This window comes from Triplophysa dalaica, chromosome 17 (assembly GCF_015846415.1).
Source record: "Triplophysa dalaica isolate WHDGS20190420 chromosome 17, ASM1584641v1, whole genome shotgun sequence".
NCBI classification, from domain to species: domain Eukaryota; kingdom Metazoa; phylum Chordata; class Actinopteri; order Cypriniformes; family Nemacheilidae; genus Triplophysa; species Triplophysa dalaica.
In genome coordinates this window covers 13,661,241-13,674,952 of record NC_079558.1, presented here as the reverse complement: position 1 = coordinate 13,674,952, position 13,712 = coordinate 13,661,241, and the positions used below count along the sequence as shown (strand labels likewise).

General features: G+C 38.2%; 1 protein-coding gene across 2 annotated transcripts in view; it reads left to right on the top strand.

Moving 5' to 3' along the window:
- The window catches only part of LOC130438674 (zinc transporter ZIP11-like), a 173,520-nt gene that overhangs the window by 127,027 nt on the left and 32,781 nt on the right, over positions 1–13,712 (top strand). For both annotated transcript variants that reach the window (XM_056770729.1, XM_056770728.1), the window contains exons 6-7: positions 1,279–1,446; positions 12,833–12,902. In XM_056770729.1, the coding sequence (XP_056626707.1) occupies positions 1,279–1,446; positions 12,833–12,902 (238 nt within the window). The remainder of the gene's footprint in view (positions 1–1,278; positions 1,447–12,832; positions 12,903–13,712) is intronic.

The following is a 13,712-nucleotide window of genomic DNA, read 5'->3' as shown; positions in this document are numbered from 1 at the left end:
CGAGATTTCAGAATAAGTTACTTATTATTTCACTGTAAGCTTTGTATATTATAAATGTGTTCAATATAGTTGAGAAATTGTTCAAGCAGCGTTGTCTAAAGCATTTAAGGTGGCACAGCACTAGATATAATTTATTGCAAATATTTGAGTATTTATGTCTTTACAGTAATCAAAATAAATTATTAATACAACTTTGTAAAAAATCAGCCCACTATCATGAATCGCATGTAAATAACACGCACTGTTCGATATTGTGTAATACATACGCCCAGGTTCAATTTTGCGTGTATACAATACGCATATTTTTTCGTCCTTATGATACGCCACTCCCCGTGACCCGAGGTAGTTCGGATAAGCGGTAGAAAATGGAATGGAATGGAATGATACCCCAATTTAGCATGTGTGCATATTAAACAGGATTTTGTCTCTATAACCTGTCCCCTAACCCACACCCTAAACCTAATGTTAGCGTGCGTGCATATTATAACCTCTACCCTAACCCTAAACCTAACAGTATTATTTTAATTATTTCAGTGTTTCCTCTTAATGTATGTTTAAAAATGGCTGCTCTCCACCCAGGTGCACGCAAACATTGGCATATCATATGCACGCAAAATCGAACTTTGGCGTACATATTACACGATAATGCAACAGCGTGTTATTAATACTTAATTGACGAGACCGGGTTGAAATAATAGCTGCTAACATTATCACCCGAAAGAGTCTACCGGCTCCAATAGCTCCACATTACCTATTTTTTCTGTTCCATCTTAAAGAATCCGCACACTCGGAATCCGACCACTACCGTCACTTGCACAAATCTGATAAGAAAATCTTTAGAGCCATTTAAGATCATCGGGACTTTACCTAGGACTAACGGAAGGAGAGAAATCGGCCCGATTATCTTTTGGTGTGGTCCATTAGTAGACTGTACTTAAATTGTTTAATTAATTTAACTTGCCCAATACAATGTGTTGAGAAATACAATGTGTTCATAGTTACATTGTATAGGTAACAATTTAAAAGTACCAAAATAATTAACTTTGGTTCCAAAACGTAAAAAAAATATGTTCAAATTTTACCTAATGTTTATTCAGGTATAACTACTGTATAGCTATAAAAAAGTTAAATATACCGTAAATAATACAGAGACTGACATCGGTGGAATGACTTTGAGAACTTTTTTATCCAGCTGATTAACAATAAAACAATTTGTTATTGCCAGTCGTGGTGTGGGTTTTATGACCGAATTACTGACAATGATGTTTGACTTTTTAGATAAAATAGAGAATGGTGAGGTGCACCAGAGACGCAGAGGACCAAACACTGGCCATACGGAGGGACAGGAAGTGAACACTAAACCACAGGAGCAGACTGCTCAGACCTCAGGCAGCTGGAGACGGATCGTTCTTCTAATTCTAGCCATCACCATACACAACATTCCTGGTGGGTCTTTTCTTTTCTGAACTGTTTCCCTCTATTATTCAAGCACATGTCTGTTTTTCTCAAATGGCTATGAATCACTTAAACACAAGGTGTGTAGCATACATGTTGCGCAATTTAAAAAAAGATGTTGGCAGCCATTATTTGTCATTTTAAGAGGGAAGCATTTAATTAGACTTTTTTTCCCTCTGGGATAAAAATGACCAGATTGGATGAGATTTACAGTCAGTAACTGAATGTATGTGTAAATATTATTCCTGAGACCACATGGCCTTATCCTATAGAAAGAGACTGTCTCACAATTGTTCAAGAGCTGAGGCTGAAAAGCAACAATCTTTTAATAAATGTCCGACACCTTAAATTTCTTTAGAGCGGCAAGCATTTCTTCTTCTTCCACTTACTGGTGGACTAAACCTCATGAGACTGTGAAGCTAATAATCTAGGCCACGCATTCATGTGCCATTCACATGTTTTATAAAGCAGACTGCGTATATTTACAGAAAATATGTATATAGTCATATATAAAAAAGTAAACACATTCATACGTTTGTAAAGAACACAAAAAACTCTCAATTGAGTGCATGTGTGAGAATTATGGTGTGTTTTATAAAAGCCTGTTATACTTTGAACTCCATTCAAGTGAAAGAAAACCATCTGGACCACAATCAGTTGTTATGTTCTCCCATCCTGCTTTCCGCAATTTTCCACATTTACTTCTGTCAGTAAGACTGTTCTGAAAAAGGGCCCATGCTTAGTGTTAATAGGGTTTTATTACAAATTAAATGTCTCTTCCTTCCTTCACAAATGCTTCTATTTCCTCTACACCAATATTTTGGCAGAACTGTGAGACTTCACAGAGAAGACGGTCTTCCCTCAAATGTCTGTTTGTTAATAATTCCAGCACTGATGTCTTTGTTAAGCTTTCATCATCCCTGAGCAGTGAGCAGCATGTGTGAGGTGAATGTTGATGGCAGGATGAAGTGAGCATAGGCGCAGGAAGCTGATGACAATCTGTGTTCAGAAGCAGGGGGGATATTGCCATAGTGCGACCCCAGATGTTTTCAGTGTCACAGCTCTTGAAACCCCTTGAAATCAGACACACTTTTCCTAGAAGCCTGCTGGCGACATGTGACCTGTGAAAAGGCCACCAGCTGCGTTCTCAAGTGTGCGCTCAAGCATATGTGTCTAAGATGGGAAAGACGCAAGACATTTTTCACACTTTGAATTTAACTCAATAGTGAGCATCACTATGCTCTACTTAACTCTGTGGGGCAGAGCAATTGAACTGTAAACTGTGCATATTTATTCATTTAAATTCAGACTTTAAGGTTGTTTTGGGGTACTTGTGTCTTTGATACAGTTTTGTTTTGATTGCGTACTATGGTGTTTGATTTATTTTTCAAGTCTCATGTATTCAACCTCATTTTAATCAAAGCATGCATGACTTTCTTCTGTTTTGCTCAAAAGAGATGAGATTTTTTATAATTCAATAAGAGTGTTTTTTAGTTACCGACGTTTTTCAAAATATCTTCTTCTAGTCATACTGTACAGGTTTGGATATAGGGTAGATACAGTATGCATACTTTTTAAGTGACCTGTAAAGATAAATCTTTATCAAACAAAACCATAATTTCTCATGAGGCAATCATAGCGTTAAGGATGGACCGTTACGCATGTGACCATTTACTTAACTGACAATAGAAAACTATGCTTTAAAAACATACAATAAAATTATTTAAAACCTTAAACCACCCAATATTGACATCTGATCGATCAGAATGGTGAAAACCTTTGGTAAAAACTTCATCTTAAAGGGCTAGTTGACCCAACAATGAATATTTTCTTCATATTTTACTGACGTTCTACACGTATTCAGTACTCAAAGATATTTTTGATAACATCTGAGAGGATTCCAGGCCTACTCATAGACATAATGGTAATAGCTTCTGTTAAGGTCCAGAAAAGTACCAAAGACATTGTTAAAATTGTCCATCCATCTGATTATAGTGGTTCAATTAATTTTTTATGAAGCGACGAGAGTAATTTATGTGCGCAAAAGAAACCAAAATAACAAGTTAAATCAACATCATCTTCTTCACCCTGTCAGTCTACGACCCTCATTAATGAGAGCACCACGCTGCATGTGCATCTGGGTTGCTCTCTCCAACGCTGTATGACGCATGCTTTGTGGTGGTCTCTTAAAAACACGTCAGAGAAGAATATGTTGATTAAATGATTAAACTCGTTGTTTTGGTTTCTTTTGCGCAATAAAGTACCCTGTCCATTCATGAAATTTAAATTGAGCCACTATGATCAGATGGACCAATTTAATGATGTCTTTAGTACTTTTCTGGACCTTGACAGAAGCTATTACCAATATGTCTACTAGGAGCCCTGGAAACTTATCCAATATTTCACTGTTCAATATTTCTTTATTTGTCTTCCGAATAAGCTGGGAGCTCAAATTAAACTATCCCTTTAAGGTTGACCTTTGCATAGACTAATTTGTAAACACTTGTGGCTCTGTGATGCTATCAAAACATCAGACTTTTTTCCTTTTGAAATTGCATATGGGAGTTTTGTTTATTTTGCAATTGCTAATGCTAGTGGCACAGAAATCATACACTTCCTCTATAATTAACTCATAGTGGCTCATACCTTCTTTTCACCATCTATTTTGTTTTTGTTTTTCAACATTCTCTTCGATAACTAGTCAAATCTTGTCAACACGGTGGATGTTTCATAGTAACTGCTCAGGACTAGACATGACATCAATAGGCCAATATAGCACACACTAGAGAAGGTTATGAGGTCACAACAAATGAACTCCTATGTTGTGGTCTTTGAATGCACCAGTCTGCAGTTACACATATAGTCATTGTTTTAAAGTTTTGTCATTGGAACATTTTTTTTAAACAATGTGGATGTCAGACCTTTTATACCAAACTTACTGTTTTTATACGTTTGTGACCTTCTGGACTTTACAGACATCTGTTGAATTCTGCCTATTATCTTGAATAATTATATATGACCTCTAGTAAATGAAATGCAGTGATATTCCTGTATTTCTATGTCGGGGTGTGTCTCTAGTAGGGATGATTATGAGTTGACCTTTTCCCCCAGGTCTATGATGTGAGATCTAAAGTACTTTCAATCTTGAAAAGGTCAGTTTGAGAAGAGCATGAAACTTCTGTCCAATAATGCACCTTTATCTTCCTTTTTTTGGCACCATGGGTTCATAAAGTTCTCTTTTAAAGAATATAGTGACTTTTCTTGGGTGATATATGCTGTAAAAAAGGTTACTACCTGAATTGCTGCATTTGGACTTTAGGTTTGTTGTCTTGTGTTTTTATAGTAGTGTTTCGGTAATGCTGTCATACTTATAATGGTAGGCTTGAGTTGAATCACCTAAACACATTAAATGTAGAAGTAGTAGAAGTAGAGTATTTAAAAAATGTACAATGATTTTTAATTTTGCTTTTTAACTCCAGAAAATCCAACACCTATACTGTAATATTTGTCAATGTTGGCAGTTCCACAACAGTCATTTAAACTGAGTTCATCTTCTTGTCTGGAAAGGCAGTTAGGCATAGATTACTTCCACAGTGTGCCGCCTCAAAATTACAGGAATTATTACAGACTTAGAAAAGTCAGTAAATGAACCCATCACCCATTGAAAAAGAATCAGAAGTGAACTCTCAGTTGAGAATGGTGGTCTCACGGCTGTGGTGGTCCAATTTCCTGAAATGTACCTCACAGCACGAGCAATCTCAAGTTAGCAGATAATCAAGCTTTGTGCGTTTTCTGATTTGACCTGGTGTTATGGCAAATTGTCATAGTACTGCAATTGTTCATAGTGACTTCATGAACTGCATTTTTGTTTGACCCCCGTAGAGAAGATTGCCCTTTGTAAAAATAGAATCTTAATGGTATCTGGATTCTCACATAGTAACCCTGAGGGAAAAAGTAAACTCATAAAAGCATTGGGGGGGAAAGAAGAATAAAAATAAAAAGCAATGTCAAACTCAAGTGGTGTTTTGGGGGGCCACTGTTGAGAACTAGTAGAACTAAAGAGGAATGTAGTTAGGAGGATTTGAACTTGTTTTTACATTTGTTTTAAATGATATTTATGGTGACAGCTTGTAGAATGGTAGATATTTTGCGGTAGATACATTTTTTAGGATACTCGCATACAGCCGTTTTCTATCAGTTTATGGCATAATTTATGAGTTTGTGAGGAGAATGAGGACATGAGTTGTGCACTACTTCCTTATTAACACAAGCTTTCATCTTCCTCTATTTTCTTGTTACATCAAAGACAGAAAACACCCCAAAGAGAATAAAGTAAAGGCACTGTTCTGTGAGAAATGTCTCCTTCAATAATCCCTGACTGTGCTCTTATGATCGGAAAACGACATTTGGAGGCTTTAGATCGCCAAGCTCCACCTCACCTCTTTCGATTACCATGTCTTTTATCCCAACCACAGAACCTGGTTGCAAAACCACAGAGCTGTACTGACATGTTCATTAAGCCATTGAAAGAGATGGAGAAGTGATGCAACTTGAGAAAAATATCTCCATTTACTTTTGCTTGCTCTGAGGCATGGAGCAGCTCCAGTGAATCTTGACCCCATATTGGGGCTTGTATGAAAAGGGCGAGTCCAGCTTTGGCCTGGTCCTGATCCGATGGGTTTTTCTGGGTTTTGATTGTTTGAATCCTCTTGTGGATTCATTAGGTTCCTTTGTTGGTTCTTGAACAATGGTATAACCCAGCAGGCTTAGTGGATTCTTGCCATTTTATTCTTGTGTTGTCTTATTGCTTCTTCCATTCTTCTCTCCCTCTCTCCTTTCTCTCCCATATGTGTTTTTGTCAGCTAGAAACAAAGCTCCAGTCAGAATATGAAAACAACACATTTGTTGGAGATGACAGTGGATTTTGCCTTAGCACCGCAGACGTTTATTTACAGAGAAGAGGTCAAATGTCTCGGGAACAAAATCGCCTTTATGGTGAATGTCCCTTGAGTGAAAAAGGCAGAATGTGTGGTAGTAGACATCTAAATAGTGCTGTTTTGTTAGCTGAAGAGTCCTGCTGTAATCTCTGCCAGCTAATGTGCAGCGACTGAAGCAGTTGTTTATGTTTGTCAGGATATAATTATACAGATTGCAAGGCCACACTGTATGAATTCCGCAAACCTTCAAATCAGGTTTTGTTTTTAATCCAGAACTGAAAATAACCCATGACAGACTCCATTCAAGATGTAGATTATTTTAGCTTTAATGCTAATTCACACTGATTCCATAAATGCCAAGACTCCATCAAACACCAACATTCACAATTCTAAATAAAATTGATCCAACAATGCCAAAAGGGGTTTCGCACGGATGCAACGAACTCCAACAAATGTGTTTGTTGGCATTTGTTGCATCATTGAGTGCGTAAGCATGCACAAAATAAACGGATATCTATCAAAATTCAGATTAGAAAGAAACATTTTTTCACGTGTTTACATGCATAGTAATAAACCGGCTACTCAGAAAACCGCCTTTACATGGAAGTTTGAGACTTGCCGGGTTTCACACGTGTTTCACAACTTTTTTATGAGATTTCTCAGTATGCTGATATTTCAGAGGGAATAATAAAACATAGTGGACATTACATCAGCAGGACATCTCTACAAGTCTGAAGGTTGAAAATGGTAAAACATTTCCCTTTCTGTCGGTCTATTCAACGTTGTGTCAAACTGACAGATGGGGTTCGTCTTGGAGCCTATCAACTTCTGACTAGTTTAGAAAAGGTCAATGAAATTGGAGAATTATATTTGCATGCCGGACTCCACCCCTGGATATCCTGGTATAAAAGGGAGACGGCGTGCTGCATTCATTCATTCTTGTTCCTCGACCACGTATTCAGAAACAGTGTGTGATGATGATGAGATGTCCCTTGAGGCATCGGAGGGTGACTTACTGGCATCCGACTCCGGCGGCGCTTCTCCCCCAATGCTCGCGGATGGGTAAGTGACAACTGTGGGTCGGATGATGTCCACACTTGTGGTCCAGGAGAGACATCTATGGCTGAACTTTGCACAGATGACTTTTCGCAAATTTTGCAAGGGCGGCTGTTCGGTGATACTGTCGAGGACTTCTCTGTTCTTGACCGTAAAGAAGCAGACAGAGGCTATCAAGCATATCCTCCCCCGCTGCAATTTAGCTGCCCTCCGGCCGTCGAGATTCCATGCATCGTCTGGCGTCATGGCGAGCCCCAATGTCAAATATAATCTGCATTCCTCAGCATCTCAATTTGACGGTGCGTTGAGCTGCATCGCCGGGCAGGTAAGTCAGCAGAGAAAGTCTCCCAGGGAGGGATCAACATTGCCAGCCCCCCTGGGAGGTCAATGAAGCAGATCATACCCCTAGCCCCTCTGCCTTGGTCCCTGGGAGCCTGACAAGAGCTTCCCAAACCGTCACAGTGGCTACGTGATCCAACTCGCCAGACGCCCGCCCAAGTTTTGGGACATCCTCTCAACCTCAGTCAGAGGCAAGGATGCTCCCGTGCTTCGGGCCGAGGTCGCCACCCTTCTGGTGAGGGAAGCGATGTTATATGGTGATCACGCCTCTCTGCCGACGCACCCTAACCCCTTAGTCTTCAATGACCATTCTGCGGATGGGGGTCCCCCGTCCGGCAGGTTGCAAGGCATGTTGTGGTGACAACAGACGCCTCCCTGCAGGGTTGGGGTCCCGTTTGCAACAGGCACGCACCCGACAATAGGAACAAAACTTAATGTTCAGTTAACACCCTTAGAAATTAAAAGGAACATGACACGGCTAAAAAAAAACATTGTCGTTTGTTTTAGATGTTATGCAATGTGTATACACGATTTACGGTTCAAACACGCTGTATTTTCCGGAAAAAACACTGGCTGACTATACATTATCTCTTACCGTGCATGTTTGTATCTCCTCATTGCCCTGCCTCTCTGAAACGCGTAGAAAGCTTAGCACTCTGAAAAGCGAGGTGTGCTTTGATTGGCCAGTTGACCAGTGCGTAGTGATTGGTCGAAATTCTGCAAGCATGTGACCGAAATGTAACGCTTCATACCATATTGGAGCATCAGGTTCACACCTTACCATAGTCAAATCATACCATGAACTGACGTAGATTTATGGGGTGTGGTTACACGAGGCATTTCAGGGGGCTCTGGGTCAGCATTAGCTTTTAGAAAGGCTTTTTGTTCCTACACTTTAATTTTTGCAATTTTAGGTGTCTAATACATGCATGGACAATTTATAACACACCAAGACATATAATAACATGTATTCGGGACATATGACCCTTTTAATATATCAATATGTTTCATCCAAACATAGAATTAATACAAGATGCTAACCTCAGGTTTCGTGCAGATCTCCCAAAATACTCCCAGCTCTGTTTCTTTTGCATTCCATCAATGTCATGCCAGACTTAAGGGTTTGGTGAGCGGTTTACAAATCAACCCAGATGTTTCAGATGTGCCATAAATGAACGTACTAAAATGAATCTTTGAAACAATGGCTCTTAATCGCAGCACGTTAACTTTATGTTCTTTGTGTGTGTTATTGGATGTTAAGCCAAAAACTGTTTTCGACATTGAGTAAAATAAAATATCTAAAGCGAATCATTAATTTCAGCCTTGTATGCAAACACAAGTTTTGTTAGATGATTAAAAAAGAGCATTATTGAGCAGTGGGATATAATGTTATACACACAATCTAATCATACTCCGTACTACGTGTTGACATTATAAAGTTAAGCATGTTAGATCAATGCTACTAAGCCTGTGTGTGTGCCTGGTGTCTTTGGCAGTCTTTTGGGAAAACGCAGGGCTGATTTTCATATGTATCTGCAGCTCATTACGTTAAGTGAAACTAAAAACAAAGAAAATCGTGTGAAATATGGTCAACTTAATAAGATTCGGCTGTAGGATTTGTTAACACTTCCCATCCTGGCTTTTTTAATTTTAGTATTAGATTGTGCTGAATGTTCAAAACACTTCCACACTTCGGTAGAGATGTCTAACTAATCTGAACAGCTGGTAATTTTGAAAACAAACCAAACCAGATTCAATATATAGATTACACACACACAAAAGCACAATTTGTTTGTTCTTATCTGTATGGCGAAAGTACAAAAGGATTTATTCAGTATTAATTATACCTCTTCTGTTGCATCTTCAGTTTGCTTTGAGATAAAGGTGGAATGTTCAAAATGTGATCAGTTGCATATCATGTGTATAATCAAGCATGCCCTCTAATATCCAAGTATGCATGCATGAAGCTTCTAGAATGACTATGCATACCAGACCTCAATTAAAAACACATGCACACTTCAGATGTCCGGCTCTCTACTGCAACAGTGTGTTCATAACAGATAACCAGCAGTAAACCACATGTACAGTGTATATGAAGAGTTTATTTACATCATTTTTCATTGTTTTAGTTAGATGTATTTTTTAAGCTATCAAAACAACTCAACTGCGGTTTGATTGATATTACTTGAATTGCACAATAAACTAAATACTTAGTCAAGTATTGATTTAACTGCAGACAAAGTTTAGATGATAATTTGACATTATTGTTTTGAAGAGTTTGTTCACTGATAAAGTGCTGTTTGTTTTACACCTTGTCTACACCGGACGTGGTGTGGCGCGACAAAAGACAATAGAACGCAGAAGAACACATTATAATTTTACGTTTTGTCCACACTGGATGTGGGGCGGCGCAACAATCCCATTAGAAAAAGCAGCGTTTCAGGTCGCGTCTCTCGTGTCCACGGTGTCATAGTCTGTTGTTACTTTTGTCAGATTAATATTAGAACTCACCAGACTTTTGGGTCAGCTAATAGTCAATTACCCTACTAGGCTAGTATTCTGTTATATTTTAATGTTATTGTTGAGGTTATTTATAAATTAGTCATTACGCTTCTCACATTTTATTATGTGTGATACATTGAGCATTTTTGTTGCAAATTATGTCAACATATATGACTAGTGTACTGTAACACCAACCAAATAACATGCACAACAGTTATATAAGTTAGGCATAGCTAATTTTGATTATTTACTGTGTAAGTTTAATATTACAGTTAATGTAGTACAATCTAAATTATCTTAATTCAAAGTAGGCTAATTCTTGTTTTGTAATTTTTACGATGAACTTAAATAAATGTAAAAAGCAGAAATGAGTTTACAAAATAGACTGTATTCATGACATTTAAAATTAGTGTAGTGACAATGAAGCATGTTTCTTTTTATTCATCAATGATGATGCTGACAGCACGAGGTCAAGAGGCAAAGAGAAAGGAAACACATTTTTTTCTTCAATGATGTGCAAGACTCATTCATTAAAAGGAATTAAACATCAAGACCGTGTTGCATCTCTTTGTCATATAGATCCAAAGCTGGACTGCATAGGTGGAATGAGACATTGTAATACTTAGTATGTGGTACTTATTATAATGCAGTGCTATAGACGGATATCCACTGCAGCACTCACATAACATCTCTACCAGACATTTGTGTTTGCGGCATTCATATTTCCTTGTTTATTATTTAGTAAACCCCACCAGCATTTTTCAAGCCTTCAAGTCAAGACAAAGCCTCTTTCGTAATGGAGATTTAGTCCATTTCTCACTGGTGTCCATTCGTTATTTGGTTTGAGGAGACGGATAAGATGTTTTCATTTCTCACATCTAAAGTGCACATGTGATGAAATGGAGGGTGGGAGATAGGAAGATCATGTTTTATGGATGGAGGTGAAGATGTAGGTTCACCGCTAGAACAGCTTGAGGGGAGTTTTGTAATGAATCTTTCCAACATGATTACACTGCATGTGCCGTTGTGCATTAGTATTTGCTTTAAGGAATATTTAATACAGCCATAGCCACCAAAGCATTTCACATTTCAAAGCAGCAGTATCGCTGTGGTTAACATCCAAGCATAACAAACATTTAGATCACCCATGGGTTTAGCTTGAAGTGTCTTTTTAAAGAAGAGCAATGTGACATTTGGCAACCATACACTGTGCTGCTACCTGAGGGAAAATATTGGATAAAATAAGTTTGGCTTGATTAATCCGAGCGATCAGGTTGAGGTAAAATATTTACTGTACATAAACAGACACAATCACCCAGGCATATGCTGATATATCCAGAAGCAGAGATTGGGTGTACTTGCACGGGTATGAGGGAGTCTGGAATATACTGGATGGTGTGAAATTGAATTGCACTGCAGAATGGGGGCTCAGATTGAATGTCAGCTTATCAGATGCCTACCTTAGGTACTGCTTGATTGAAAAAGTGCTTTGCGGGTGAATATCTCTCTCAGCACTATGCAAGATGTATAAAGCTTAGGAGAACACATCTGTAATAGGCTACTGAAATGCTTCCAAACATGCACAAAAACCCTTGCACATGACAAGAAATTGAGAATATTGGCTAATTAAGATTTAACAAAAGATTCACTTTTGTGACAACACTTGAAAATAAAATAAATATAAATAAAAAATGTGATCCACAGTAGTACCTTAGTGACAAAATTAAACCATTTTTGTCAATTTGCATTGGCTTGGTTGTCCCCCAGATTTTTCTTTGGCCCCATCAGTAAAATCCAGATGATAATTCAAATAATAAGAAATGAATTACTTATTTGTATTATCTGTTAAATTATCTGTTAAATGATCAGTCTGGTACCGGGCCTTTATCAATTCTGTATTGCGTTGTTTCTTTAGAACACAAAGGAAGATATTTTGAAGAACGCCAGCAACCAGACAATACTGCCCCCCATTATCTTCCACTGTATGGACTCAAACCCTCAGAGACATTTCTCAAAATATTTTGTGTTCAACAGAAATAAAAGAACTGAGGGTGAATAAATGATCACGGAATTTACATTTTTGTCACAAATGTTTCTTTTATGTCGCTTTAAAGGCCATTGGCTTTCTAAAATGAAATGATATACAGTACGTCAGCACAGGGAAGGAAGGGATATTTGTCGAACCATTTCATGAGGTCCTTAATAATTAAAGATCTGAGCTACAGGTAAAAAAAATTCTACAAAAGACCCCCAGGTACAGAGAATCACATTTGTGTTAAATACAAGACAAGTTGATTTGGCTTAAAAGTGTCTGTGAAAAATTGAGGGCAGTAAATTTAATTGCAGGCTTCCCTATAAGACGGTTGAGGTCTTCCTTTGTTGAATAGTTGAAAGCATGGCATGTTGTGGAAAATAATCCTTTGGTTGATTGTATCTCATCATTTGTCTCTGTAATTTAGTCTTGATCAGCAGTGCATCCTAAAACAGTCTGATGTTGGTGTTTGAATTAGAAATGTGACAGGTGTTTGATTCCTGTTTTTCAGAGGGCTTGGCAGTTGGAGTTGGCTTTGGAGCAGTCGGAAAAACTCCGTCAGCCACGTTTGAAAGTGCCAGGTATGTCATTAACACAAGTACACTGTTGTGGGAATGTTTCACAAATAATGTCTTTCCAAGCTGTAATATTTTTATACTTCTGTCAAATATAAAGTGAATCTTTGGCAGATTTGTTGATCAGCCTCCCATTCAAAAAACATTACCGGAAAATTACGATCATGACCAAATGTTATTTTTTGCATGATCTAATTCCACAAAGGGAAAATGCAGAGTTATGTATTTTATGTTCATGCAATGAGTGCTTGAATGAGCTTGCATAAATGTTGCCGGCAGCATTGTGTGATGCTGTCACCAAGTGGTCAAAACTGGTAAATTCTCAGCATTTTCACAATCCCAAATAGAAGTGCACAGAAGTTGAACGTGTTGCTGTGATAATTCTGGAGAACATTTTAATATAGGCTACATTTTCTAATCAAGTCCTCAGGACAGTCTGTTTTTACATCAGAGAAACTTGCCAGCCACGAGAAAGAGAGAGAGGAAACGGGATAACAAGTGTGCACATCATACTGCCAGATGGAATCTATTAAGCATAGCAGAGAATCAGAGCAGCATTGTAGCCATTGAACCACCTGGACTTGACTGTAGGAATTCAATGAGGTCCTGTGAGCCTCTGTGTATGTGTGCTGTATGTGTCTGCGTGTGTGTACATGCTTGTGACTCAGACTGCCATCCAGATGTGAGCTACAGCTTGCAGATGTTGAGACAACAGACGTGCACGTCTCCATATTTCTCTGTTTCTCTCTTTGCAGTCAAAAGTTAGAAAACTGATTCAGTTTAATTTAAAAAAGATTGTTACTTGTTTGAAGACAT